This window comes from Barbus barbus, assembly GCF_936440315.1.
Source record: "Barbus barbus genome assembly, chromosome: 47".
Classification (NCBI taxonomy): Eukaryota; Metazoa; Chordata; class Actinopteri; order Cypriniformes; family Cyprinidae; genus Barbus; species Barbus barbus.
Window position 1 is genome coordinate 16945087 of NC_136725.1, and position 25999 is coordinate 16971085.

The window sequence follows — 25999 nt, forward strand, 5'->3', positions numbered from 1 at the left end:
TAAATATACCCAGTAATCTTTTGTCTCTAGGTAACATCTGTTCTATCTGGCCCTCTCTGTTCTTCTTCAGCTGCTGTAACCAATTTGTTCAGGCCTTATAGAGACCAGAGCTAATGAGAGGCAGAAGTGAACAAGCTCTTTTGTTAAATTACTGGAAGACAAGAATAACTCATATTCAGGAAATATGTACCTTCATATCGGATGGCAGCGCCAGTGCATGTGCCCGTCTCGTCACTGGTGAATTCCACAAACAGATGCCTGCCGGTGCTGGTGACCCCCTCAGTGGGCAGATACTCGACTGCATACGAGTCATACAGGGGCGGGGAGTCAATGTTACTTCCATCCTTTATGAGGAGCCTGAAAACAAACAAAAGGATATCAGCGTCACTAAAGAGTAATTGTGTGAACAGATCAAGATTATTTGATCAAAAATGTATAAAATAATTTTCTAATATAAAGTTAGAGATTTCTAATTCAATATATTTTAAAATGTAATTTATCCCTGTGACGGCAAAGCTGAATTATCAGCAGTCTTCATGATCCCACAGAAATCATTCTAATATGCCGATTTTCTTATTATTAACGTTTCTTATTATGATCAATTTTGGGAAATATTTTGGAGAATATTAAGTAAAAAATATTAAAGTAAAAAAAAACAAAAAAAACAAAGCACAAGCCTGTCATCATCCTCAGCCAGTGCCACTTTCTCAAAGTGAACATGGAGCCGATGGCCCTCGGGGGCCTCCAGTACCCAGTGACATGTCAGATTGTTGCTGTAATTTCCTGGAAACCCCGGAGAGACGATACGACCCTGAGTGGCATTTTTCATCATCCCCCCACAAGAAACTAGGCATGAAAGACAAAAGGAAAGAAACTGCTGTGAATTTGCTGCAATCAGTTCCCTTCATTTTCATTATGCATGGCACAGATTTCCAACAGACTGCCAAAAACTAATGAGACTAATGAAAAGGAATAACATGGATCCATTTAAATGCAACTAAATCACAAGTCATAATTTTTCATCTGTAGCAATTTCAAGACAGTACATATAGGCATAGTTTGTTTTAGGTTGTCCTCTCATACCTTGACACCTGGGCTCTCTGCCACTCCAGTAGGGTGTGGTGGCATTTCGGCAAGTGAGAGAGGAGGGGCCCTGGAGCTGATAGCCAATCAGACAGGAGAAATAGGCCACGCCCCCCACCTGAAGACCAGTGACTGATACTTCACCATTTTCAGGGTCCAGCGGGGATGCACAACTCAGAGCAAAGGCTGAAGAGAGAAAGAGAGAGAAACAGAAATGTATGGTATATGACTGTATGTAAAATTTATCTGAAAATAAATAGTAAATGCTATTTGGTGATGCTTGGCACTGAAATTAGACACTTACAGTGTGCTATAAGGCAGCCATTTAATACTGCAAAAAATGATATGCTTAATCAGTTTTTAACTGATAAACTAGTTTTCCATTACAAATAACATTTAAAATCAAGATACATTTTCTATGAAGTAAAATGACTATTAAAGCTATTAGATATTATGTCTTGTCTATAAAAAGAATTCATCAAAATTAAGCAAGTTAAACTTTAGAAGTTTTTTTTTTTTTTTTTTTTAGAAAACAAGACTTAATATCTTAAGTCATTTCCCTTCTAAAGTAAATGTGTGTTGATTTAAGAATTTTTAGATATTTAAAATGAAATACAAGACAAAAAACTTAAAAAGAACGTAATTTTTTAAGTGTAGTTGAAAGTGGCTGAATTTGTTTGTTAGAAACAGGCAGACACTGAAAACATGGCTGTCACAACGTGAGCAGAAGTTCTGTGACCTTTGACCTCTAATTCAGCAATTACATTTAATGGCATTTTTATCTGAACAACTTGCAGTGCATTTAAGGCACATTTTATCACTATTTGCGTTCCCTGGGAACTGAACCTTTGATCTTAGTGCTACTAGTGCAATTGAGCCACAGAAACACAGAGCTGAGCAAACAGACCAAAAGCAGATGCTTAAATCTGACCCAGACTCCTTTATCTGTCACTAAACCGATCAGGTGCTGGTTAAGTGTGTAGAAGCAACATTTAACGTCCAGCTGATCTCACCAGCTGTGAATTACCGGCCCTCTTTTCTCTGTTTCCATGGTGATTAATGTTCCATAATGCCCAGTTGTTTAGTTATTACTAATAATGACTCAGTTCAAGCACAGCAGGGCAGATTCACTGCTTGGGGGTTATGGCCAACAGATGCCAGGGCTTTATGTAACACTAATCCAATCTGTCTATCAGCAGAAAAAGAGCTACAGACATTTCCATATAATGGAAAGGGAATTAAAATGACAGAACAAAAACGTTTCAGGGTCAGCTGACAGAGTCTAAAAAAAGAAACAATGCATCGTGATTAAAATAAGTGGAGAAGCTTTAATCAAACAATAATCTGTGGAAGCAAAGTCTGAAGAGATCTTAAATGCTATATTGTTATATGTTTGCTTAAAAACAAATAAATGTGCCACATTTTGGCCATTTTTAATTTAATTAATTTAAGCATGAAATAATTTCTGAAGATCAAATAATAACTATAATACTTTGCATAAAAAGAGGGGTGTCTGGACTGAATTCCTTTTTTTTTTTTATATATATATTCCAACACTATTTTCAAGGAAAACTGGATTGATAGTAAATAAAACGTAGGTTTTTGCTTTGAAATTCTGCATTCTAACATGGTGCAACCATTAATTGTTTAATTCAGCTAGATGTTATAAGTAAAATACTAGCCGAAGAGCATCATATCATGGGAAGGTCATCATATGCCGAATGGTTCATTAATTTGACTGCTTTTGTGAGTGTATCAGTGCTCTTCATGGCCTCTGAGCTGCATCTCTCTGCCTTAATAGCATTTATTGAGCCCTTGACCATTTGAACAGAGCTTTTAACCCCAGCGCATAAATATCAATAGAGCACAGAGATGCATTATAGCTCTCTCTCATTTAATCTCTCTCTGGGACAAACGCTATTGATCTCTGTTTAGCAGCAGGAGCGCCGTTCACGTGTGCTTCAATTGCATTTAAACTCAATAGGCTTTTGGCCAGCAACTTCATCTCTGGTGTCTGCTAAACCAAGAGGATGCTGGGATTTCGAAGGATGACTTAATGTGAGCATCAACATTTAGAAAAAGATTTGATCTTATATATCTAGACTTATTTATATATACTGTATATAAGGATGAGTTAATGTGAGTATCAAAATTTAGAAAATGATTACACACACACACACACAAACATATATATATATATATATATATATATATATATATATATATATATATATTCTTTGATGACTTTCTATTCATCAAAGAATCCAGAAAAATTTTATCATGTTTCCACAAATATATTAAGCAGCACAACATTTAATTATGATAATAATAAGAGATGTTTCTTCAGCTCTTGCGCACAAAATAACCATGTTGGAATGATTTCTGAAGGATCATGTGACACTGGATACTGGAATAAATTCCATTTTAAAATATGTTAAAAGTCATTTTCAAATGTAATCTGAGCTGTCTGCCTGAAAATAAATGTGTATTAGGACATTTCTTTGCCCATGTACACACACACACACACACACACACACACAAAACAGACAGATGCTGTCTGTCTCCTCTGGAAAACAACCTCAACATGTTTACACTGAGGATTGCCATCAGTATCAAACCCCTCAAGGACTTTAGCATGAGAGATGATGCTTTATTCCTGAGGCTTATTTCCATGACATTATAAACCAATCAGTACTAACATTTGTTTATAGTTCTGTAGGCCAGATTCTGTAAGAATCATATAGCAAATTGATTTTTCCTCTTAATATTAAGGCAAATCATTAAAAATATTAGCACAATATTTTATGGTACCTCTATACCGCAAAAGTAATAACCCAGGCTGAGTGGGCCATTCACTGCTGAACTGCACTGAGATCTGGTTACTAGAGCTCCGCAGCACCAGACCTCTGGATAACATGGAGTTGTTGGCCAGAATTGAGGCCATGGGTCCACCTAGATCCTCTAGAACCGCCTCCATCCCATCATCCAAACTCGCATTCAGCACCTGCAGCACAAGGGCAGAATCAGATCAAAAGGTAGGCTGTGATATTCAAGACTTACATGATTGCATCTGTGTAGATATCTATTAGGATCAGCTCAACTGAAATTGTGCTGCGGGTGGACTTCAGTGGGTCCAGAATATGAAAGTGTGTGTGGAGGTTCTTCTGATCGGTTTTGTTGCATGTGTCACTGAGATAAGCATATTGAACAGCATTGTGTGAAGTGCTGAGCTGCCTGGTTGTATCAGAGCTGGTACTGAAAAACACTGATATGTTTTTACCGCTGTGAGAGCAGCACAGGTGCTACACAGTTTTCTTGTTGCATTACAGATATGAACTCACGTAATGCTCACTGAGAATTTGTACTGAGCCTTAGTTTAATGGAACCTAAATTCAAGAAATTAATTTGGTTCTTGTATTTTTTTAAACGCTGAACTCGGTTCCTAAGGAGGATGAATAGCAGGTAAGCACATAACGTTAGTGACAAACTGTAGGCTAATTCTGTATTAGCAGTCACTGCGTTTAAAACGGTCACATCATCTTAACGGTATAAAAGTCCATTTAAAGAGACATACGACTTTGTTCCATCATTCCCTTCTGTGGTAGCTAGCTTAAAATCAAAGTGATATTTGCAAACAAATAATGCTAGACCCAGAGCAGAGTTTCAGACCTTCTTTCCTTTTAAATGAAGCCACGTAAAATAATTTGTCAGAGGGTGAAGGAGCTGATGACCTGCACAAAAAATCGCATAGATTTGAATACATGCATGATAAAAGTAGCTTCATATTTCCAATGCCTTTGCTTTTCTCTTTCCCTTGTGATTTGTCAGTTTCGCACGCTGAGAGGAATAACCGTCCCTGACACTCTTTTGCTTTACATCTCGCTGCTTTTTATGACACACACTGGAGCCAGGGTGAATTAATATCAGCTGACAGCAATTTCTCCAACTGAGACCTTGACTGAAAAACTCATTTCAGATGTGGTGCCAAGACCCTGAAACTGTCCTCAGGTTCAAGTGACTCCTTTCTGTGAATATTAGCTCGTTTGTTCTGCTATAATTTGAGCTATTTAAACTCAAATGCCAGCCGAACATGCACAAAGACCTACATTTCCATAAACTAGGTTTAAAAGTGTGTCATCAGATGTTCGGTTGACGCTCCCTGACCCCTAAGCTGGGTAGGGTTAGCAGGGCAGTGCGTATGGAATAATATGAGCGCTGTCATGGTCAACAGGTCGACAAGCAATTAAAATGAAACAGTGTTGAGAATCTTAATGATTTGTGGCCTTTCACAGGACCTTTGTGGACTCTAGCAGACCAGTTTGTGGAAAGTTAATGAGGGTCTGGCCGACAGAGCACTGGACCCTGGAGAGACGGCATTGTGAATACAAGGTACCTCTAATTACATCTCAACTGAAACTCCAACTTCACCACTGAACACTGTCCTCCCATTCATCAGCACACAAGCATTGATTAGATGATGAAATTCTCACAACTATCTAGACGTTCTATGAAAGAATATATATTATGGATTTTGAGGGAAGCTTGTACTTCAGCATCTGTTCCACAAATTACAAATGGCCAATCAGCAAAAGGTGCACAAAAAAAAAATGTTGTCACACAATTCATAGCAGTATCAGAAAACACATAAAACAGAGGCTTTTTGTATGGAATTGAAAATGCACTGTGAAGTTCAAGGCTTTTTCACAAATCATAATTTAAAAAATGATATTCAGTTCTGTGCACATTCATTCTTCCAATAAGCTGGCTGAACACTGTATTAAAATACTCTTACAGTATGATACTGACTATTTACTACATCTTGTAAGTGGGCCGCCTGCAACACCTCCACACTGTAAAAAATAAAACTAGTTTCAAATTAAAATAATTTGTTACCCCGCTACCTTAAAATTTTAAGTTTAGTCAACACAAATATCTAAGTTGTCACTTAGTACAACTTAATATTTCAAGTTGACTAAATTTTTTAAGTTGCCTCAACAATTTTTTTTACAGTTGCCAACAACTGTACAATGTTGCCAGTGTAGTCCAACTAATACATGAATGAATGAATGAATGAATCAGTACTTTCTAGTGAATGAAACACATAAATAGCTTACAATTTTCATAAGAGTCACTCATGTAGTTACAGAGATGGTTGTTCATGGCAGCATGTGGCTAAAGATGCACATTATGAATTCTGAGTAGTAAAAATGAATGAAATGTTTTATTTAATGTTGTTATATATTGGTTTACTGGATTCAGCTACTGGATTGAATAAATAACACATCCAAAGAATATGTGAAAAGTAATTTCTTTCATAAACTTTATTTCTTTCTGAAATGATCTCATCATGTAACAATGGAATTGCATCTCTTATTTGCCAAATATGGGCATAATGGTATTGCATTTCACTTCTTTGGAGTTGGAACCCGCAGCTTTAGCTGTCCTGATCTTTAACCACATGGATCTTTAAACATCCATATTCAAACAAATATGCGGCCAGTGAGCCTTTAGCATCTCCTTCCAGAGCAAGAACATTTCAAAATCACTGGCTTTAAATTGGCCACTTGGAGAATTGCACATGTCAGGAAAGAGCAATTATTTTTAATGACTCTTGTTTTTGCTAAATATAAAAAAGCAAACGTACGATCAGGACTTTCTAAGTTTGTAGGATACATTTTGCGATCAATTCAGTGCATTAAACTATATTTTACACTCAATATAATATCCTCAAACATAAACATTTCAAACACTTCAGCATTTTCATGATCTGCCTCAACTTAAATAAGATCATTTCACTGCTATACCCTGTATAATTGTGTATGTGACAAATAAAAAAAATCTTGAGATCAATATGCATTACAAATGAAAAAGTTTCGACTTTAAACAGACCTTTAAATAAACTTCATATGTCAGCTGTTGGTGAATATTATAAGAAAGTACTCAAGTATAAGAAAACTAAATTCACCAAAGCGCAGAGATCAAATGTAGTCAAAATCCCGATGAGGCCGTCACATCTAAAATGTTCAGAAAGTCAAGAGAGCATCACATGTATGATTCAGCACAGCCGTTCTCCTCCAACGTATCTACTGTAGGGCTTTTTAGGGGAAATTTTGTTTAATTTGACACAGCAGCTGTGCTGCAGTCAAACACTGATTTGCGAACATGACGGTCCTCCTGGAACTCCATGCGGAAACTTTCACAACTTCAGACTGGAGGCCTTTATAAATGGCTGACAGAGAATTGGCAGCATCTGTCTGCATTTCTCTAAAACTTTTATATGCAATGTTCTGTCTCCTCACAATCAGTTTTTAAATGCACTTCTCTCTCTTCTGATCAATCCAAAATTAGAGGTCTGAGAAATTGCAGTGCAGTCGATCGAACCGTATTGAGTTGGACGGCTGACAGGAACAATAACAAGTTCCACCTGATTGCATGAAACGCAGAATAGAAATTGTCTGCGATGCTTCATTTGCTCAAAATGAACGGCTTGTTCTCTTTTGGCTGGAGTAATGAAGACACTTTGTAAATCCTCTTTGTAACGATTTAAAAAAGCACCTAGTTTACCTCTGTTGTTCATAATCATACTGGTTTATCAAAGATATCATTCTGTGATTTAAAGATAAGTGCTCTTAATCATGCTCCTCAACTAAGCGGTCACTAATCTCATCATACTTTATTAATTATCTGTGCTATTTCTTTACTTTTTAAATTCTCAGTTGTATTGTATTTCGTGCATTACTGGCACACATTTAAGCACTGTTTGTCTATAACAATTTTACAATTGCAGTGGCCTGTTTGCAGTTGTAAGGCTTCTTACATACTTGCTGTTTAGGAGAATGAACATATTTATCTCATATCCATGTAGTTATGCACAAAGCACAGAAAACAATATCTTGTCTTATATCTTGTCTCTGGAGACACTTATGAAATTTCAATGTTAAGTGTAGAGGAGATGGAAATGACACTCTGTTGCCCTTGAGAGACAAAGATGTGCGAGAGAGACGCATCTCCTAATCTGCATATGATAAAAGCGTTAGAAGAAAAAGTACTGACCTGAATCTCAACGCCATAACCCAGATATACAGTAACCAGGCAGGTGCAATGAATGTGGGAATCAAATGAGACATCCGGGGGAAGCTCAATATAACCCTCGGCGTCTGTGAAGTTCATATCGCAGTGAGCTGGAAAAAGAAAGACAGAGAGAGAGAAAAGGGCACCATTCTGAAGTCACCCCTTTTAAAGCTGTCTTATGTTTGGATGGCTGTGCAATAATCCTCCATTAGCTCCATTAGGCCTGTGCATTGTTATAGAGATCAACATCCATATACATCTATATCTTTCATCCATATCTAGCCATAGCCATCTGTAGCTGTCCATATCCATCTTTATCCATATTTATCTACCTGTCCAAATCCATCTACAGTATATTCTCTGTATCTAGTCATGTATATTCAACCATATTTATTCCTATCCATTTGTCCATATTCATATACATCCACACATTCATATCTGTAATTATACATATATATCCATCCATATCCATTCAAATCCATCAATATCCATATCTGTATGTTTCCATATCCATCTATATCCATCCACGTCCTCATATAGCCATGTGTATGCATTCATATCTAGCATCCATATCTATCCATATTTATCTTTCCATCCATATCCATCTTTAGCCATCCATATCTATTATCAATATCCATCTATTCATGACTATTCATGTCCATCTATATCTAACCATATCCATATCTTTCTATCCCATATTACATTTACATTTTCATTTATTCATTTAGCAGACTCTTTTATCCAAAGCGACTTACAAATTAGGACAATGGAAGCAACCGAAATCAACAAAAGAGCAATGATTTTGCATCCATATCTAGCCATATCTATCTATATCGACTATCCATATCTATATCTATCTATCTTAGATCTCCTCCAGATCTAGCCATCCATATCTTGCCATATTTATCTATATAGATCCATATCTTTCTGTTTCTCCATATATATCTACCAATGTCCTCATATATGCATCCAGATCTATTCATATCTAGCATCCATATCTCTCCATATTTATCTTTCCATCCATATCCATCTATAACCATCCATATCTATTATCAGTATCCATCTGTGTCCATCCATATCTATATATAACCATCCATATCTACTGTGTATCCATCCATATCAATCTGTTATAATGTTCTTAATGTACCTGGAGAGGTCTCAGAGAAATATCCTGGTGTGGGTTTCCCCTCTGGCCTCCGTAATGCTTTCTTGGGTGAAGTTGACAGAGACAGTGGTGGCAAAGTACTTTCCATGTCAAAGGCTTTCTTTGTTGTTGTGTTGAGAGTTGTTTTTTGACCTGTGCTTGTGGAAGTGCTTATTGGAATGGTGGGGTTTGTGAGAGGCTGAGAGGTGACCATGATCTTCTCTGATGTTCTACTACGGCTTTTACTGGGACTCCTTTGTTCCACAGATGTTGCCGCAGTCATGGTCAATGTGGTCGCAAGGTCAAAGAAGACTGCTGCATCCTCCTGAGGCAACAGAAGTGAATGTTCAGTGTTGGATGTAGAGGTAGAGACTGTTGGCACGGTGTGCGGCGCCTCTTTAAAAAACTGCTGATCTCCCTTGAAGCTCTTGGTCAGCAGAGCTGAGTGGAGTTTGAGCAGTCTTAGGTTGGGGAGGATTGGTACTGCATCTGTAGTGAGCTGCTGGACATCAGTTGGTGGCTCCTGTTTGCTGGTGAAAGGGTCAAACTCTCTCTCTGATTCTGACTCTCCTCCTCTCTGAGTTTGTACAGATCCATCTTCTGCAAAGTTCAAACAGATTGAAAATTAGTACTAAACAAACCTAGTCTGGTCTAAGGCAGTGATGTTTTAAACTGGGCTCTACAGATCCCCAAGGGGCCAATTTTAAAATATGAAAGATTAAAAGGGGGTAAAAATAAAAATAAATTATATATATATATATATATATATATATATATATATATATATATATATATATATATACACACATGATTTTATAAAATATGTGACAAGTATTTAACTGCTCTTCAAATGCTTTAAATGTCATCGTACAGAAGTTTTGTAATGCTATTTGAATATACATTCAATATACATTTTTTAACATATTAAGGCACTGCTTCCCTGAAAATTTATTATTTTGTAGTTTAAGAGTGACACAAGAAGTTCAATATTGCTGTGATTGTCAGTGCTGAAGAACAGCAGCATCTTTCAGGAAAAAGAAAGTGTGAGGCAATTACAGCACGTCTTTCATCTCAAGATTAACACACCTCACCAGGCAGGAGAGCTCTCAGAAGGGTTCAGAGAGAGAGAGGGGGAGCTGTATAATGACAGCCGCCTCTTCAGGCTTGAAAGTCTCAACAAATGTTTGTGATCAGAAACAAACTATAATCAGAAAGACAGGCCTCATTTGCCACTGAGAGGAAGTGAGTCATTCGAATATGTCATTCAGACACAAAGATTCTTAAAAGCTTGTCTGATTAAAAAATGTAAAAATCCAGTTTGATCAAAAACAGTCATTATGAGAATGTCAGAGACTGTTGTTGATCGTTCTTTGACTTTTAAATGCGTCATACCGTTCAGATTGCATGCGCTCCCTCAGATTTTTGAGCCAAGTGGAGTAAATCATTTTTGTCTTTGATAATTAAGTTGCGTGATTGTTAAAAAGGTAAACAAAAAAAGAATCTTCTGAAGATCAAGTCTAAATGGAGAATTCTGTCATTTTCTACCCTGTGTCTTTCAAAACCTGAATGACCTTTTTTTTGGAATATAAAAGTTATTATCAAAATGTCAACTCTGTTCTTTTCCATACAGTGAAAATGCTTGGTAATCACTGGCTGGGAAGTCTAGTTGTAATATTTTTTGAGCAGTAAGATTTTTAATGGTGTTTTTTTTAATGAAGTCTCTTCTGCTCACCTCATTTATTTTATGCAAAGTACAGCAAAAGCAGTAATATTTTGAAATATTTTTACTATTTAAAATAACTGTTTTCTATTTGAATATATTTTAAAAGGTAATTTATTTCTGTAATTTCAAAGCTGAATATTTAGCATAATTTCTCCAGCCACATGATCCTTCAGAAATCATAATATATATATATACACACACAGACGTGGTCAGAATTATTGGCACCCTTGGTAAATATGGACAAAGAAGGCTGTGAAAATTAATCTGCATTGTTAATCCTTTTGATCTTTTATTTTAAAAATTCACAAAAATCTAACCTTTCAATGGAGAATAAGAATTTAAAATGGGAGGAAATATAATTATGAAATACATTTTTTTCTCTAATACACATTGGCCAGAATTAACGGCACCCTTTTATTCAATACTTTTTGAAACCTTCATTTGCCAGTTTAACAGCTCTAAATTTCCTACTATAATGCTTGATGAGGTTAGAGAACACCTGACAAGAGATCAGAGACCATTCCTTCATCCAGAATCACTCCAGATCCTTCAGATTCACAGCTCCATGACGGTGCTTCTCCTCTTCAGTTCACCCTACTCATTTTCTACAGGGTGCAGGTCAGGGAACTGAAATGGCCATAGCAGAAGGTTTTGTGTCCAGTGACCCATTTTTGTGTTGTTTTTGAGGTTTGTGTTTGGATTATTGTACAGTTGGAAGATCCAAACATGGCCCATTGTAAGATTTCTAACAGAGTCAGTCACTTATTGATTTTTTATCTGTTGGTATTTGATAGAATCCATGATGCCATGTGTCTAAACAAGATGTCCAGGACTTCCAGCAGAAATATAGGCCCACAACATCAAAAACACAGCAGTATATTTCATTGTACACATGGGGTACTTTTTATCCACATTCACTCACATCTTTTAACCTTTAGGTTACAAGTCCAACTCTCTAACCATTAAGCCACAACTTCCCTAATGTCTTTTCCATGATTTGAAGTTCCAGTCGTGTCTGACAACTGAATATGCTGGAGTTTGTTTGTGGATGAGCTAGGACAATTTTCTTGAAACCCTCCCGAACAACATGTGGTGATGTAGGTGCTGTTTGACAATTTTTTTAAAGGTTTTCTGACCCCAAGACTCAACTTTTTTCTGCAATTCTCCAGCTGTGGTCCTTGGAGAGTCTTTAGCCACTCAAACTCTTCTTGTCACTATGCATTAGGAGGACACACGTCCTCTTCCAGGCAGTTTCATAACATTTTATGTTGATTGGACATTCTTAATTATTGCCCTGATGGTGGAAATGTTAATTTTCACTGCTCTAGCTCTCTAGCCACTTCACTAATTTTTGAAGCTCAATTATCTTTTGCTGCACATCAGAAATATATTCTTTGGTTTTTCTCATTGTGATGGATGATTAAGGGAATTTGGACTTTGTTTTTCCTCCTATTTATATTTCTGTGAAACAGGAAGCCATGGCTGGATAATTTCATGTTCATAATCACCCTGGAGTGCTCAAAACTGTGAATATGAATGGGAATATACTTAATGAGATATTTTACTCATAAGAATTTCTAGGGGTACCAATAATTGTGTCCAATGTGTATTTGAGAAAAACATTTATTTCATAATGAGATTTCCCCCCATTTTCAATTGTTTTAGTTCAATGAAAGGTTACATTTTTGTGATTTTTTTTAAAATAAAAGATCAAAAGGATTAATAATGCAGGTTTATTTTCAGAGCCTTCTTTGATCATATTTGCGAAGGGTGCCAACAATTCTGACCACGTCTGTGTATATATATGACACAGATTACATATATATGTAATACACACACACACACACACACACACACACACACACACACAGTTTTAATCCATACTTTTTAATCCAGGGAATATTTCTCAGGGTTGGTTTATTGTTGAAAGTGAACAATATATTCTTTATAAGAACATATCTTTTTTGGCTACAAAAAAGCTATTGAACATTTCCACCACTTCTACATAAGTTGGCATCTCTCTGCTTGTCTTATTTAGATATTTGTCATGCTTCACTGAGATGTGAAGGAAATCCTTTAGTTTTCCTGTTACCAGTAAAAGAAAAACCTGCTTGTGCGACATCACTGTGCTGAAAACATCTGGAGTTGTGTTTATCTGTCAGGAAGTGCTTCCATTATTGAGACATGTGAGGGAAGTTCTGTACTGAACTGCTGTCAGATCATCTGTCTCATTCCTATAGGATTACAGCAGCTCTCCACTGGGACTTCAACACTGTCTGGATTTAGGAAAATTTAGTTGCAAATGTGTAGACTCTCTCATGCAAGCACTAAAGTCTCTATAGTTGTCTGTTTTTGCTAAATTAGTCTTAAAGGGACAGTTTGCCTTAAAATCGTCATTTGTTCACCCTCATGTCATTCTCATTTTTCTGATTTTCCACTCTAGCTCTCAAATCTCAAAATCCTCCTTTCAATATTCTACATGAAGACAGAAAATCATATGGATTTGGAACAATATTGAGGGTAAGTAAATGATGACAGATTTTCATTTTCTACCCCTTTTAAAGTGTTTTGTGACAGCCAGAAACAATCATCAAGGTTTATTTTGCCTTCATAGTACATCCTATTCATCTCAAAACAAAGTCCTAGGAAGACTGTGAACCCTAGAAGAGCAGATCCCTCAGAGACATACTGTTATTTCTGCTTTCAAACAGCTTGAGATCTCGAGAGTGTGTTTTTACTCCCTAATTAGGGAATTGGATGACAATGTGTTCTAACAGGATGTAGCTTGGCGACACAGTGAAGACAGTATAAGATAAAAAGAACATCCCTGACACAGACTGTAAATGGCAGACGAATCCTAAAGGGATCAGAAATTTGGAGACCAGCGCACAGTCAAACTCTCAGCAGGAGCTGCAGCTCTTTATTATTGGATCAGCCTATAGTACGGTGCCAGTGAACATTGGGAGAAGGCAGAATGAAGATAATCAGTGGTGGATTGTAATTGTTTTGTGGGCTGAAAATGTTGTTGGGTACTAAAAAAGTCGGAAAGCTGAAAACTACATTGGGTACAGTCAAATCTCGGGATGTTTCTTTGTCTTATTGCTTTGTATTTGTTTTAATCTTTATCCAGTCATCACAAATTGCTGTAATTGGTCCATTAAAACAGCTCTAAGGAAAGAAACAATTATGGTGTTTATGTGCTGTTAATACTGATACAGTAAATAAATTGAAAATACACAGTTGGGAGGGAGTCCAACTAGACTAGCTGAAAACTAACTTGGCCAGGTTGGGAGGCCAGCTTAAACCCGCTAAGACTGGTTTTAGCCAGCTTTTTTCAACAGAGTAGCACAAGCTTGCTAGCTTGCCCAAGTAGATATTTTTACTACAACATTCGTGAGAAAAAATCTGTATCCATAAATTATGACCGGTGCTATGATCATTAATAAAAAAACTAAAACAAACTAAAGCTATTAAAAGTAATTTTTGTTAATTGAAATAAAGCTAAAAAATTAGATAATGAACCTAAACTAAGAAACCTGAAAATATATGCCACCTATTAAAAATATACTGTATATGCTTATAAATGAAATAGAACTGAAATAAAATAAGTTGAAGTTTAAGTACTATAATGATTAAAAATATATTTTTTTAATAATTCTGAATAATTTAAAACATTAACAAAAACATAACAAAATTACTAATACTCAAGCTAAAATTTATATGAAAATAGAAAAATATGCAAATAAATGCTCATTCAAAATATTAATAAATAATATATGAGTATATAAGTAAGACTAGGCCTAGAAAAAAAAAACTAGGTTAGCTTGTGTTGTTTCCAGAATTCAAAAGCTGTCAAATGTTCCAGCAACTCAAACTTTTGTTTACAAATGCTGACTGTGCAATTAAAATGCTACATGCTCTTGTTTTTCTAAGACAATAAATCACACAATAAATCTGGGTACATAAACTGGATTCTTTCCTCACATTGTTTAGAGGCTCACAAACCGCTCACAAGCACATCCTCCTTTTCATCCTGAAATCTCTTTCCAATAAACAGATCTGAAGCCTTAAAATAGCTGTAAATAAAGCACTGACCTCACAATCTCTCTCCTATTAAGAACACATAGAGCACATGTCACTCCAGAGTGAATCCCATTTATCAAGATGACACTTTCTGTAATAGAAGTGTGATCAGATCATTCCAGTGGCAATAAACGGCTGCTTCACAAAGCCACACGATGTCAGACCTTCCAGTTAGATTAAACCTGAAGCTGTAGATTGTCATTAATCTCTAAAAGAGGCAATTCAACTGTGTTTTTATAGACTGTGACACGGAAAGACTAATCCCAGTGCACTTCTGCAAATAAATGCCACCTTGAAGGGCAAAATACAGCCCATATAATGGTGAACTTCTCCTTAGACTCAAGCTGACACATGCATTATAATCAATTTCAGATAACTCTGCCCCTAAACGGCATGTAAAAGCAAATAATAATAAATTGTGGTTGGTTGCTTTCATGTCAATCAGGCAGGCTAAAGTCAAGCAAGTCTTTCACGTATCCAGAATGTTTTTTTCCAGCCTGTGAGAATCCCGCAGAGAGACGTAGAGAGCACTGAGGTGTTTGAATAGTCTGAAATTGCTTTTATTCGCTTTGGCAGGCAGGTGTCAGAGTGCAGCATGCTGCAAGTCAACATGTCTAAAAACATAAACGGCCAAAACAAAGGTCCTACCTGGCCAACGGACATCAGTAGGAACCGCAATATTAGAGCTGACACTGACTGATGAAGCTCTCCGTTCTTAAAAAGATAGAGAATGTTTGTCGTTGCTTTGGTCCCAGGATGGACACAGTGACCCTGAGTTTCGAAATGGATCCTTACAGATGAGAACAAACCACTGAACTGACAAAATCAAAACAAGTTCACCAGGGCAGAATTTTGGACAGGGACGAACCAAACTCAATGCAATGAACTAAACTTGCCCTTGATAGATATAATAAATAATAAAGCTGAATAAATAATGTTTCCATTGATGTATGGTTTGTTTTGGCCAAGATACAACTATTTGAAAATCTGAGGGTGCAAAAAAATCAAAATGAGAAAATCGCCTTTAAAGTTGTCCAAATTAAGTTCTTAGCAATGCATATTACTAATCAAAAATTAAGTTTTGATATATTTACAATAGGAAATTTACAAAAATATCTTCATGGAACATGATCTTTACTTAATGTCCTAATGATTTTTGGCATAAAAGAAAAATCAATAATTTTGACCCATACAGTGTATTTTTGGCTATTGCTACAAATATACCCCAGCGACTTAAGATTGGTTTTGTGGTTCAGGGTCACAAATGTGTAAGAAATGTTTAAAAGTGCATGAAATTGCATGCTTAATTCAGCAAGTTAAATAAATATAACTTGTTTAATTAAGCATGTAATTTAATGAGACGTGACAGTATAGCATAAAACTGTTTAAAACATACATTGCAGTCATTACAAGTAAAAGTCAGTATGCGAGTGCGAATATATATATATATATATATATATATATATATATATATATATATATATATATATGTGTATATATATATATATATATATATATATATATATATATATATATATATACACTGCCCTCCAAAAGTTTGGAAACACCCCTGGCAAAGTGTGGTTTTGGATGATATCAGTATAAATCCTTATCATTTTTTTGATGCAAATACATTAAAGTAACTTGACATTATCATTGAAGACCAGCAATAAAACACAATAATGGCAATATATACACGTCAAAGTCAGACATGCCCCTTTGCCAGCTGTGACGCCTGGTTACTGGTTTAAACTTGGCCCAGGTTTTTAAAAAGATATTTGGGTCAGCACACCTTAATACTGTAGCTTCAACAATTGATTGTCAATTCAAAGTATAAATAAATAGCTGCTAATGGTGGATATTCTGATGAATCGAAAATTTAAGTTTTTTCTATGTATAAACTATTTATGTAATAAAATGTTTTCATAGTTTGTGTTGTCCTTTATTAGTGCAAAATCATCACAAATTAAAAAAGATTCATGCCAATATTGTCCAAAACCCCTTTTCTAGGGCTTTTCCAAACTTTTGGAGGGCAGTGTATACACACACACGCACACACGTTTGTTTTTGTGAAAAGTGGGGACATCCCATAGGCGTAATGGTTTTTATACTGAACAAACTGTGTGTGCTATTGCCCTACACCTACCCTACACCTAAACTTAGCCCTCACAGGAGACTGTGCATTTCAACTTTCCCCCAAAAAACCTCACTCTGTATCATTTATAAGCGTTTTGTGTGGGGACGCTGGGTCAATGTCCTGAATAGTAACCTTCACCTTGTAATACCTGTGTCATACCTGTGTCATTATACAAATTTATGTCCTCATTTGTCACAAAAACGCACGCACACACACACACACACTTTTCAAAAGTTTACATTTTATAATACACCACTTTTGGACAGCGGGTATAGACAGTAAAAGTTGGTTCATGCACAGCGATAAACAAAGTAAAGCATAAGTCGTGGCCTAATGGTTAGAGAGTCGGACTCGTAATCCGGCAGGGATTGTAGGTGGGGGGAGTGAATGTCCAGCACTCTCTCCACCCTCAATACCACGACTGAGGTAAGACCCTTGAGCAAGGTACCGAACCCCCAACTGCTCCCCGGGCGCCGCAGTATAAATGGCTGCCCACTGCTCCGGGTGTGTGTTCACGGTGTGTGTGTGTTCACTGCTGTGTGTGTGCACGTTGGATGGGTTAAATGCAGAGCACGAATTCTGAGTATGGGTCAACATACTTGGCAGTATGTCACTTCACTTCACTAATAATTGTGTAGGTGTTTTTGTGAACAGCGTGTATAATTTACTAAGCTCATACATTAGCAGCTCTTCTCTGACACACGGTTTAGCCGAGTGGAAAAGTACCGTTATACCTGAAAGCTTATGATTTAATTGTTGGCAGCTTGTGGAATATATTGTGGAATATATTAAACTGTGGATGTTCAGACAGCTTTCCACCCACACGGAGGAGAGGTCACTGCATTCCTGTCCTGATGAAACCTGTTAAAAATGAGCCATTTTGTGGACCTGAAAATAAAGGCTAGTGCATTATGAATTTATTAACATCATTTAATTGATATAATGCTGTCTGCACAGTCATTATATCATAAGATGAGTGACAGCTGCCAAAGGAAATTGAAATAAATTATACATGATATGTGCATAAAGTAATACATAATTTTTTAACTTTCTTTTTTATACATGATAGTATGGTAGCTCAAGCTCCTGGTATCTCATCTTCTGGAAACATTTCCAAATATCCCCTTTTCTGTGTGTAGGGAGCTGTGAACACTGCAAAGGGTCCATGAGAATCGAAACACTGCTTTAGACAACAGACTTCTGGGGCTTATTGAGGACAAACAACTGATTTCATCAAAGAGATAAACAACAAAACCCTTTCCTGCGTTCTGAGGTATCCCTGCTCTCTCTGGATTTCATCTAAGCTGAGTTTGAATTAAGCGTCGCATCCGTTCAAATCCAGTTCTATGATTAATACAGCATCGCTGCATGTTCGATATCAAAAGGAAGTGCGCCGAGATGAAATGCTCTAGTGTTTTCAAACTGCTCCAGACTCCTGTAGGTTTAGTGAGGCCAATTTTTCAGGAGGTTATCCCATGACAGTTTGCACAGAAGGAGGGAGAAAACATGCCCAAGAAAATAATAATGATCTTATTTGGCCATCCGTCTCCTGAGGCATGCTGTAAATCCAGAGGAACATCGTTATAAGATCAGAAATAGTCTGAGCACTCTAAATAAGGGCCTGATTTGTTATTCACCTCTCCCTTTTTGTATCTCTCTCTCCCTATTTAGCTTTCTCTCTCTTTGCTTTCCTGTTTAAAATGGTCACTTTCTCCCAAAACATTCCTTTACAGTGCAGTGAGATTAAACAAAGCATTATGGGTAATATAACAAAGTTAATCACCACTGACATTATGCACTATAGAAAATATTATATAAACATTATATTAGTTTTTTAGGGTGATTTGAGTCAAATAATAAACATTCATTAGATTTTTTTTACTAATTTGAAATATGCTATTAAGACAGGAAAAGCAAGCTCATGCAAATTGTGCTGCGTTACCAAATTCAAGGTATCTCTGATCCACAAATCTGTATCACTTTTGCAGGAAAGAGTTGATTGTCATATTTTGCTTGTAATATTATATGTAACAGCTCACATATTGTTTAAAAAACGATTTTTTCTGTTTCTTTATTCTAAAATGTCAAATTAATTCTAGTCTTCTTGAGATCAATATTTTCTCATTACGAGAGGAAAGAAGAGCTACACAGAAGATATTTAATAATATATTAATTTTATCTTTCTAAAACACAGACGCATGTGCGAATACTCTGAGGATTGTGAAAGCTCACAGGCAGGCTCACTAAGACACTTTCATTCTGCACCAAACTCTTCAGAAAACACTTGATCAGAGTGACAGGAGAAAGAGAGAGAGAGAATGAAAGAAAGAGAAAGCATAATTCATGCTATTTGAAAGAACAAAAGCCTGCGAGAAAATGACAGCTTGTCAGAAGAAAAAAAATAAAGCCATGGAAGAGAAGAGACAACAACACAAGGCATAAAATCAAACAAACAGAGGTAAAGTAAACAGACTTTGGTTTATCTGCGCGCTCGCATAGGCCTTTTTATTTGTGCTTGCATAATTTATTATTTCTTGGAGTGTGCACAGTGATTCTGAACGCTGTTTTCTGATCTTTTCCGTATATGCATATGCAGCTGAATTAGTTTTACATTCACCTATAGGTAAATGTTTCTGTGACCTTTCAATCAGTCAGTCCAAAACCCCTGATCAGCTGGGATTTACATTGGAGATATGCAGTACAATGTGAGAAGCAAATCTTGGTATTCTGCTCTCTTTTATTCTGCCTGCTTCTCTCTTCTGAGACGAGTCCTGATAGACATCTGTGATTGACAGGCAGGTTTTATTGCAGAGGAAAGGTCAAGGTTGCTAAAAACTTAGAGAGAGAAAGGGAGGGGGGGCTGATTAGATGCTCTGTGATGAGCTCAGAAGCCTTTGCTCAATATCCGCCCGTCTCCCATCAACCCAGAGCATAAAATCAAGAAAGAAAATGTCTGAAGTTGATATTCTTATATAAATACAAGTGTACATTAAGTACATAATTATATTTTACTCTACATACATAATTATATTTTGCTGGCCACAAGGAATAATTCATAATTAATCATTTTTTATTTTTGAAAAAATCTCTTATGCTTATTAAGGCTGCATTTATTTAATAAAAAATACAGTAAAATAGTAACATTTTGAAAAATTATTACAGCTTAAAAAACTGAATTGTTTTCCATTTTAATATATTTTCAAATGTAATTTATTCCTGTGATAAAAGCTGTATTTTTAGCATCATTAATCCAGACTTCAGTGTTACATGATCCTTTAGAAATCATTTTAATATAATGGTTTGCTGCTCCAAAAAAAAAAAAAAATCCTATTATTATCATTGATGAAAACAGTTGCTGCTTTAATATTTTTGTGTAAACCATGATACATTACCATTCAAAAGTTTAGAGCAAGTAAAATAAGAATAAGTATTATCTAAAATGATAATAACAGTATTTGTTACAGAATGTTTTTATTTTAAAAAAATGCTGCTCGTTTGAACTTTCTATTCATCAAAGATTCCTGAGAAAAACTAATTTTTTTGAAGCTGAATTTATTCTAATACTTAAACCAAATTATCTGAGTAATCCATATTATTTTTTAATACATTCTCTATATGCAAACAATTTCATTTATTTATCCTAGGGAATTGTATGAGAAATGTCTGAGACAGCGAGACATGGATTGACAGAAAGAGATGAAGAGAGAGAAAGGCTTGATGCTAATGGTGTAGAATGTATTCCCTTTGTGTCTTGTTAACTTCTCAAGTTTTGCACGGTTTATTTGGAAGCTCCCGCTGGGTGCAGCTTCTCCAGCAAATTACCATGGAAACAACTTTTAGATATGTCCCACTGGATATTTTCAATTTATGCAATGAATGATGAGTAATGAATATACAGGTTTTCCCGGGCTGTCTGTCTGTCTGGGTCAACACAGAGGATTTTTTGTGTATGTATGAAGTGTATGAATATTTAACAGGGTGAGATGTTGCTCGTCTCTGACTGGAAAAAACACACTGATGCGGGGCAACAGAGCAGTGGGACGTGCGCGGTATGAAACTAACTTCTTAACACCACGGATTGTTTCACAAACATCCACAGACCTCTAAACATCTGACTTGACCTGCGTGCAATGTTCAGAAAGTACATTTCACAATAATCCCTGAACTTGGAAAATCGAGAACACTTTGTTTCTTTCAAGGTCAAATGGGCTCGAGTGAAATAAAGATGCTTTCAAGCATGAAAAACACTTATTCAGCTCATGAGTACCATGAAGAGCCGAAGAAAGCAAGATGCTTTGGCCTTGTTGTGTAAGATATTCAAGGCAGGAGATCTGGATCTTCCACTTTCCACTGAAAAACAAATGCACAGGGAAGGTATGTGCACTAAACACATTATTTATTTTATTTATATATAATTATATCATTTATATAAACAAACTTGTCTTGCCTACATAGAATTCAAACTATTTATATTTTTTTAAATTCTACAATTGGTAGGTGCACTACAAGTGACAGTGTAAATGACTTCTTCTATATTTAGTTTTCTCTTTCATTTTAATTAGTGTCATATCAGAGCAACAGTTTGAAGACAGTCAGTATGTTTAGAAACTAACCTGAATAATAATACATGAGGTATAACAAACTTTTAAAGATAACTCAATTGCTGCCTTGAGTAGAGATGTTTGTCTGCAACAAATTCAATAAAAATGTATTCAAAATTATGTAGAAATGTTGATTAGATGCATACAAATTTAACTCAAAATTAGCTCCTAAAAAGTTCGATCTAATTAAACATTGAACTGTTTATCCAATATTTATGCATGCAGTATCATTTCATTAACATAATACTAACACTAGACAGCAAGACCGCTCACTGGTTTTAGCAGACCTACTGTATGTCTTCCTGTCTGTCTGAGTCTTTTTCCTGGTAGTGTGGTGTGAGGAACCCCAGCTGTGATTGGCAGCACTGACTCTGGCTCCGTTCTCTCATCAGCTTCTCTTGTGTGCATAATCAGTCAGACCCAGGAAAAGTCTGAAGAGAACCAGGACCGCAGTTCCTTGTAGGAGTCCTGATGCATGAGCCTTACACCTCTAATGACCAATTCACCTTCTGACAGAGCAGACCAGGTGCCACTTGAGCTATTTGAGCTCATTTGTGTTAGAGCGGTTATGCATTGAATGAACTGTGTGAACTCCAAACTGTCAGTCGGATTGTCAACCGTACCACTGGTCATATTTCTTGTGAATATTTAAGGTTTGCTCACACCAAGAGATAGATTAAATATTCACACAGTGGGCAAAGCCAAAATATTGGTTCAATGCATCTTTCAGGCTTTTTTACATTCATATGCTTCAAACACTATAGTAATATGAAAAATAAATTCCCAAATGCTTAAAAATCATGTTCAAAACTCACCTTTGAAGAGATTTTATATGTTTTGTGGTGAGCCACCAAGAACTGACAGCCTGTTTGTAAATGAGTGTTTGTATGTGGGTAAATAGTGTGAATGTGTTTGTACTGAGCTCACTGTTCTCCTCTAAAACACAGATTTTTCATCTCTGTTTCGGTTGATGGGGACGGGCTGGTGCGAACAGCTCTGACGGCATGGCAGATCCAGAGATACGTCTCCCGTAGCAACGGAAGAGCTTTAAAGACCAACCGTGGCTTTGTCACCCTGTCAAATCACCATGAAGGTAAACAGCACAACACCTAAACAACCTCACAAACAGCAGCTACATCTGAATCACACACTGCTTCAGCCAAATTCCTCATTAACTGGACTAATTACTGCAATTAAGTGGGAGTAATTACTTTTAGCACAGAAATCTCTTAACATCTCAGCTGGCCTCCTCTTGTATTGTATTTAGTGTCAGAACTTTTAGAGCCAAAGGGAGTGTCGAACCAATTAAAGAGGCCAAGAAACGTCAGTAGCATAATCGGTAGCACAAAGGGACTTGAAGGCTCAGAAACACACATCTTTATCTACATATCTAAATAGTACATCCAACAGTTTGTTAACTGACTGGTTAATGCATACTGCATACAAAAATGCAAGTGCTTTTTCAAAACAACATCTACTTTCTGAATTTGACAGCATTTGCAAGCCTCATGCCACAATATTTGAAAGTCATTTTAGTTTGAGGAAGAAAAAATGCAATCAGTTACCTTAAGAAAAAAAAAAAAAAAAAAAAAAAAATATATATATAAATTCTTTACATGGTTTAAAAAAAATACACAGTATATATATATATATATATATATATATATATATATATATATATATATATATATATATATATATATATATACACACACACACATACATAAACATATATATATATATATATATATATATATATATATATATATATATATATATATATATATATATATAATTTTTTTTTTAATAATTTAAATTGATAAAAAACAGTTTTAATGCAAGTAACAGCAAGAAACAAATTACCTCCAGTAACAGCAAGAAAAAAATGCAAGCAGTTATCTATGTTTCTGCCTCTAAAGGAAAAATGAATAAGACCAACAGTTTATTACAGCATGACAGATAGTATCTGATGCAGAATTCAGATGCTTTGGGCATCGATTGTAGCAGCTGTTTCAAATACAGTGGCATCTGAATGCTGTAGCAGAAAAGTCTTTGTCCTGCAGCCTTTGAGAGACCAGCGTCCTCTGCTCTGACCCTGCCGAAACACAGAGCCTCTTATTTGACAAATGAGCTCAAGGGATCTACAGACACCTTTCCCTGTCACTTTATTTAAAGGCATTGAGCAGTCGTGTTACCAGACAGTGTCTCTCAGCATTGGCGGAAAACCTCAGATAATTCATATGCAGCATAGATATTCACTTACAATTTGATCAGACTCTCAGTAATATCACAAAATGCAATTACATACTGTATAATTATACAAACTAGAGATGTCTATCTGACTCGTGACTCGAGACATTAACCAATGCTTGGGGCAGAAATAAAAAATAAATTAAATTAAATTAAATTTTATTCAAACACCTTTAGATGCCAAAAGGCAGAGGTTTGTTTTAAATGGTTTAAAAATTGAAATCAAGGCTTGAAAGTTGGTGAAATGTTTGATATGTTATACATCAGATATTTCCTCTAACATACTACAGGGTGACATGTGTGACCCTGGAGCACAAAACCAGTCATAAGTCGTTGGTGTATATTTGTAGCAATAGCCAACAATATGGGTCAAAATTATAGATTTTTCTTTTATGCCAAAAATCATTAGGATATTAAGTAAAGATCATGTTCCATGAAGATATTTTGTAAATTTCCTACTGTAAATATATCAAAACTTCAGTTTTGGTTAGTAATATGCATTACTAAGGAATTTATTTGGATAACTTTAAAGGCGATTTTCTCAATATTTAGATTTTTTTGCACCCTCAGATTCTACATTTTCAAATAGGGAAAGGGAAGTGGTGTGTGGCCAAGTATGGTGACCCATACTCAGAATTAGTGCTCTGTATTTAACCCATCCAAGTGTACACACAGTAGTGAACATACACCCGGAGCAGTGGGCAGCCAATGCTGCGGCGCCCGGGGAGCAGTTGGGGGTTCGGTGCCTTGCTCAAGGGTCTCACCTCAGTCGTGGTATTGAGGGTGGAGAGAGTGTTGGTTATTCACTCCCCTACCTACAATCCCTGCCAGACCTGAGACTCGAACCCACAACCTTCAAGTTACAAGTCCAACTCTCTATCCATTAGGCCATGACTGCCCTTAAATAGTTGTATCTCAGCCAAATATTGTCCTATCCTAACAAACCATACATCAATGGAGAGATTATTTATTCAGCTTTCAGATGATATATAAATCTTAATTTCGAAAAATTGACACTTTAGACTGATTTTGTTGTCCAGGGTCCATTTAAGGGCACAGCACAGACTGGCCACTCTCTCATACAACTTTATGCAGATATATCCTATGCCAACAGATCAAAGAGTACAGCTGTTTTTCATTGCCAAATACGCTTGTTTTTCTGTTTTAACTAAATACCATTATATAACTGAAAATGTTAATTTCTACAAATAAAAAAACAAGCATTTAAAAATGCAGTACTTCTACTTCCTTTTATGAAGAGACTTAAATCAGAACAGTCCATTTTCAACCTTCATTAAAAAAATCCTCATTTTGTGTCAGCCTGTGTTAAAATGTACCCTGTTCTGCATTCGAATCAGAGGCCAAGGAAACCTTCAGGATACTAAATAATGAAATGTCACACATAACAAGAGAGGGATTAGGAGGCCAATGGACTTTTAAAAATTTTAAAAGTATTTTAAAAGTCAAAATGTCAACTTATAATCTTCCTCTTAAATATACCAATTTAATGGTTGTGTGGCTGCAGGTGCCTGGCATGTAAAGAGCCTCAGCTTTACACTTTCAAAAGGGTTAGCGGTATTGATGCCCAGGAAGTCGATGTCGCCGCCCTTTAGGCTAAAATGAAAACACTTAAAATCAATACATGAGCCCTCACAGCGTGCCGATTAAATAAAGTGTTTTAAATGCCATTTTGACACAATAGGAAATGTGTGTGGCAGACTTTAAGGGATTTACATGGTCACACACAGATAAAAAGATACAATACATGGTTCCAGACATATTATGCTGTCTGTCTTCTATAATCTGCTGTCTTTCTTTAGACGGAAAGATCACCTGAGACAAGCCTGCTATTGCTTTTGTGTTGAATGCCACAATGCAGGAATAGGAATAGATCACTCAAAAATTAA

General features: G+C 36.1%; 1 protein-coding gene across 1 annotated transcript in view; it reads right to left on the bottom strand.

The window, feature by feature from the left end:
* The window catches only part of LOC306865380 (seizure protein 6-like), a gene marked incomplete at its 3' end in the record, with an annotated part of 38084 nt that overhangs the window by 8321 nt on the left and 3764 nt on the right, over positions 1 to 25999 (bottom strand). The window contains exons 2-7 of the mRNA XM_079409943.1: positions 9302 to 9898; positions 8137 to 8264; positions 3895 to 4087; positions 1084 to 1269; positions 678 to 846; positions 191 to 357 (exon numbers count right to left, since the gene is read on the bottom strand). Of these exons, the coding sequence (XP_079266069.1) occupies positions 191 to 357; positions 678 to 846; positions 1084 to 1269; positions 3895 to 4087; positions 8137 to 8264; positions 9302 to 9898 (1440 nt within the window). The remainder of the gene's footprint in view (positions 1 to 190; positions 358 to 677; positions 847 to 1083; positions 1270 to 3894; positions 4088 to 8136; positions 8265 to 9301; positions 9899 to 25999) is intronic.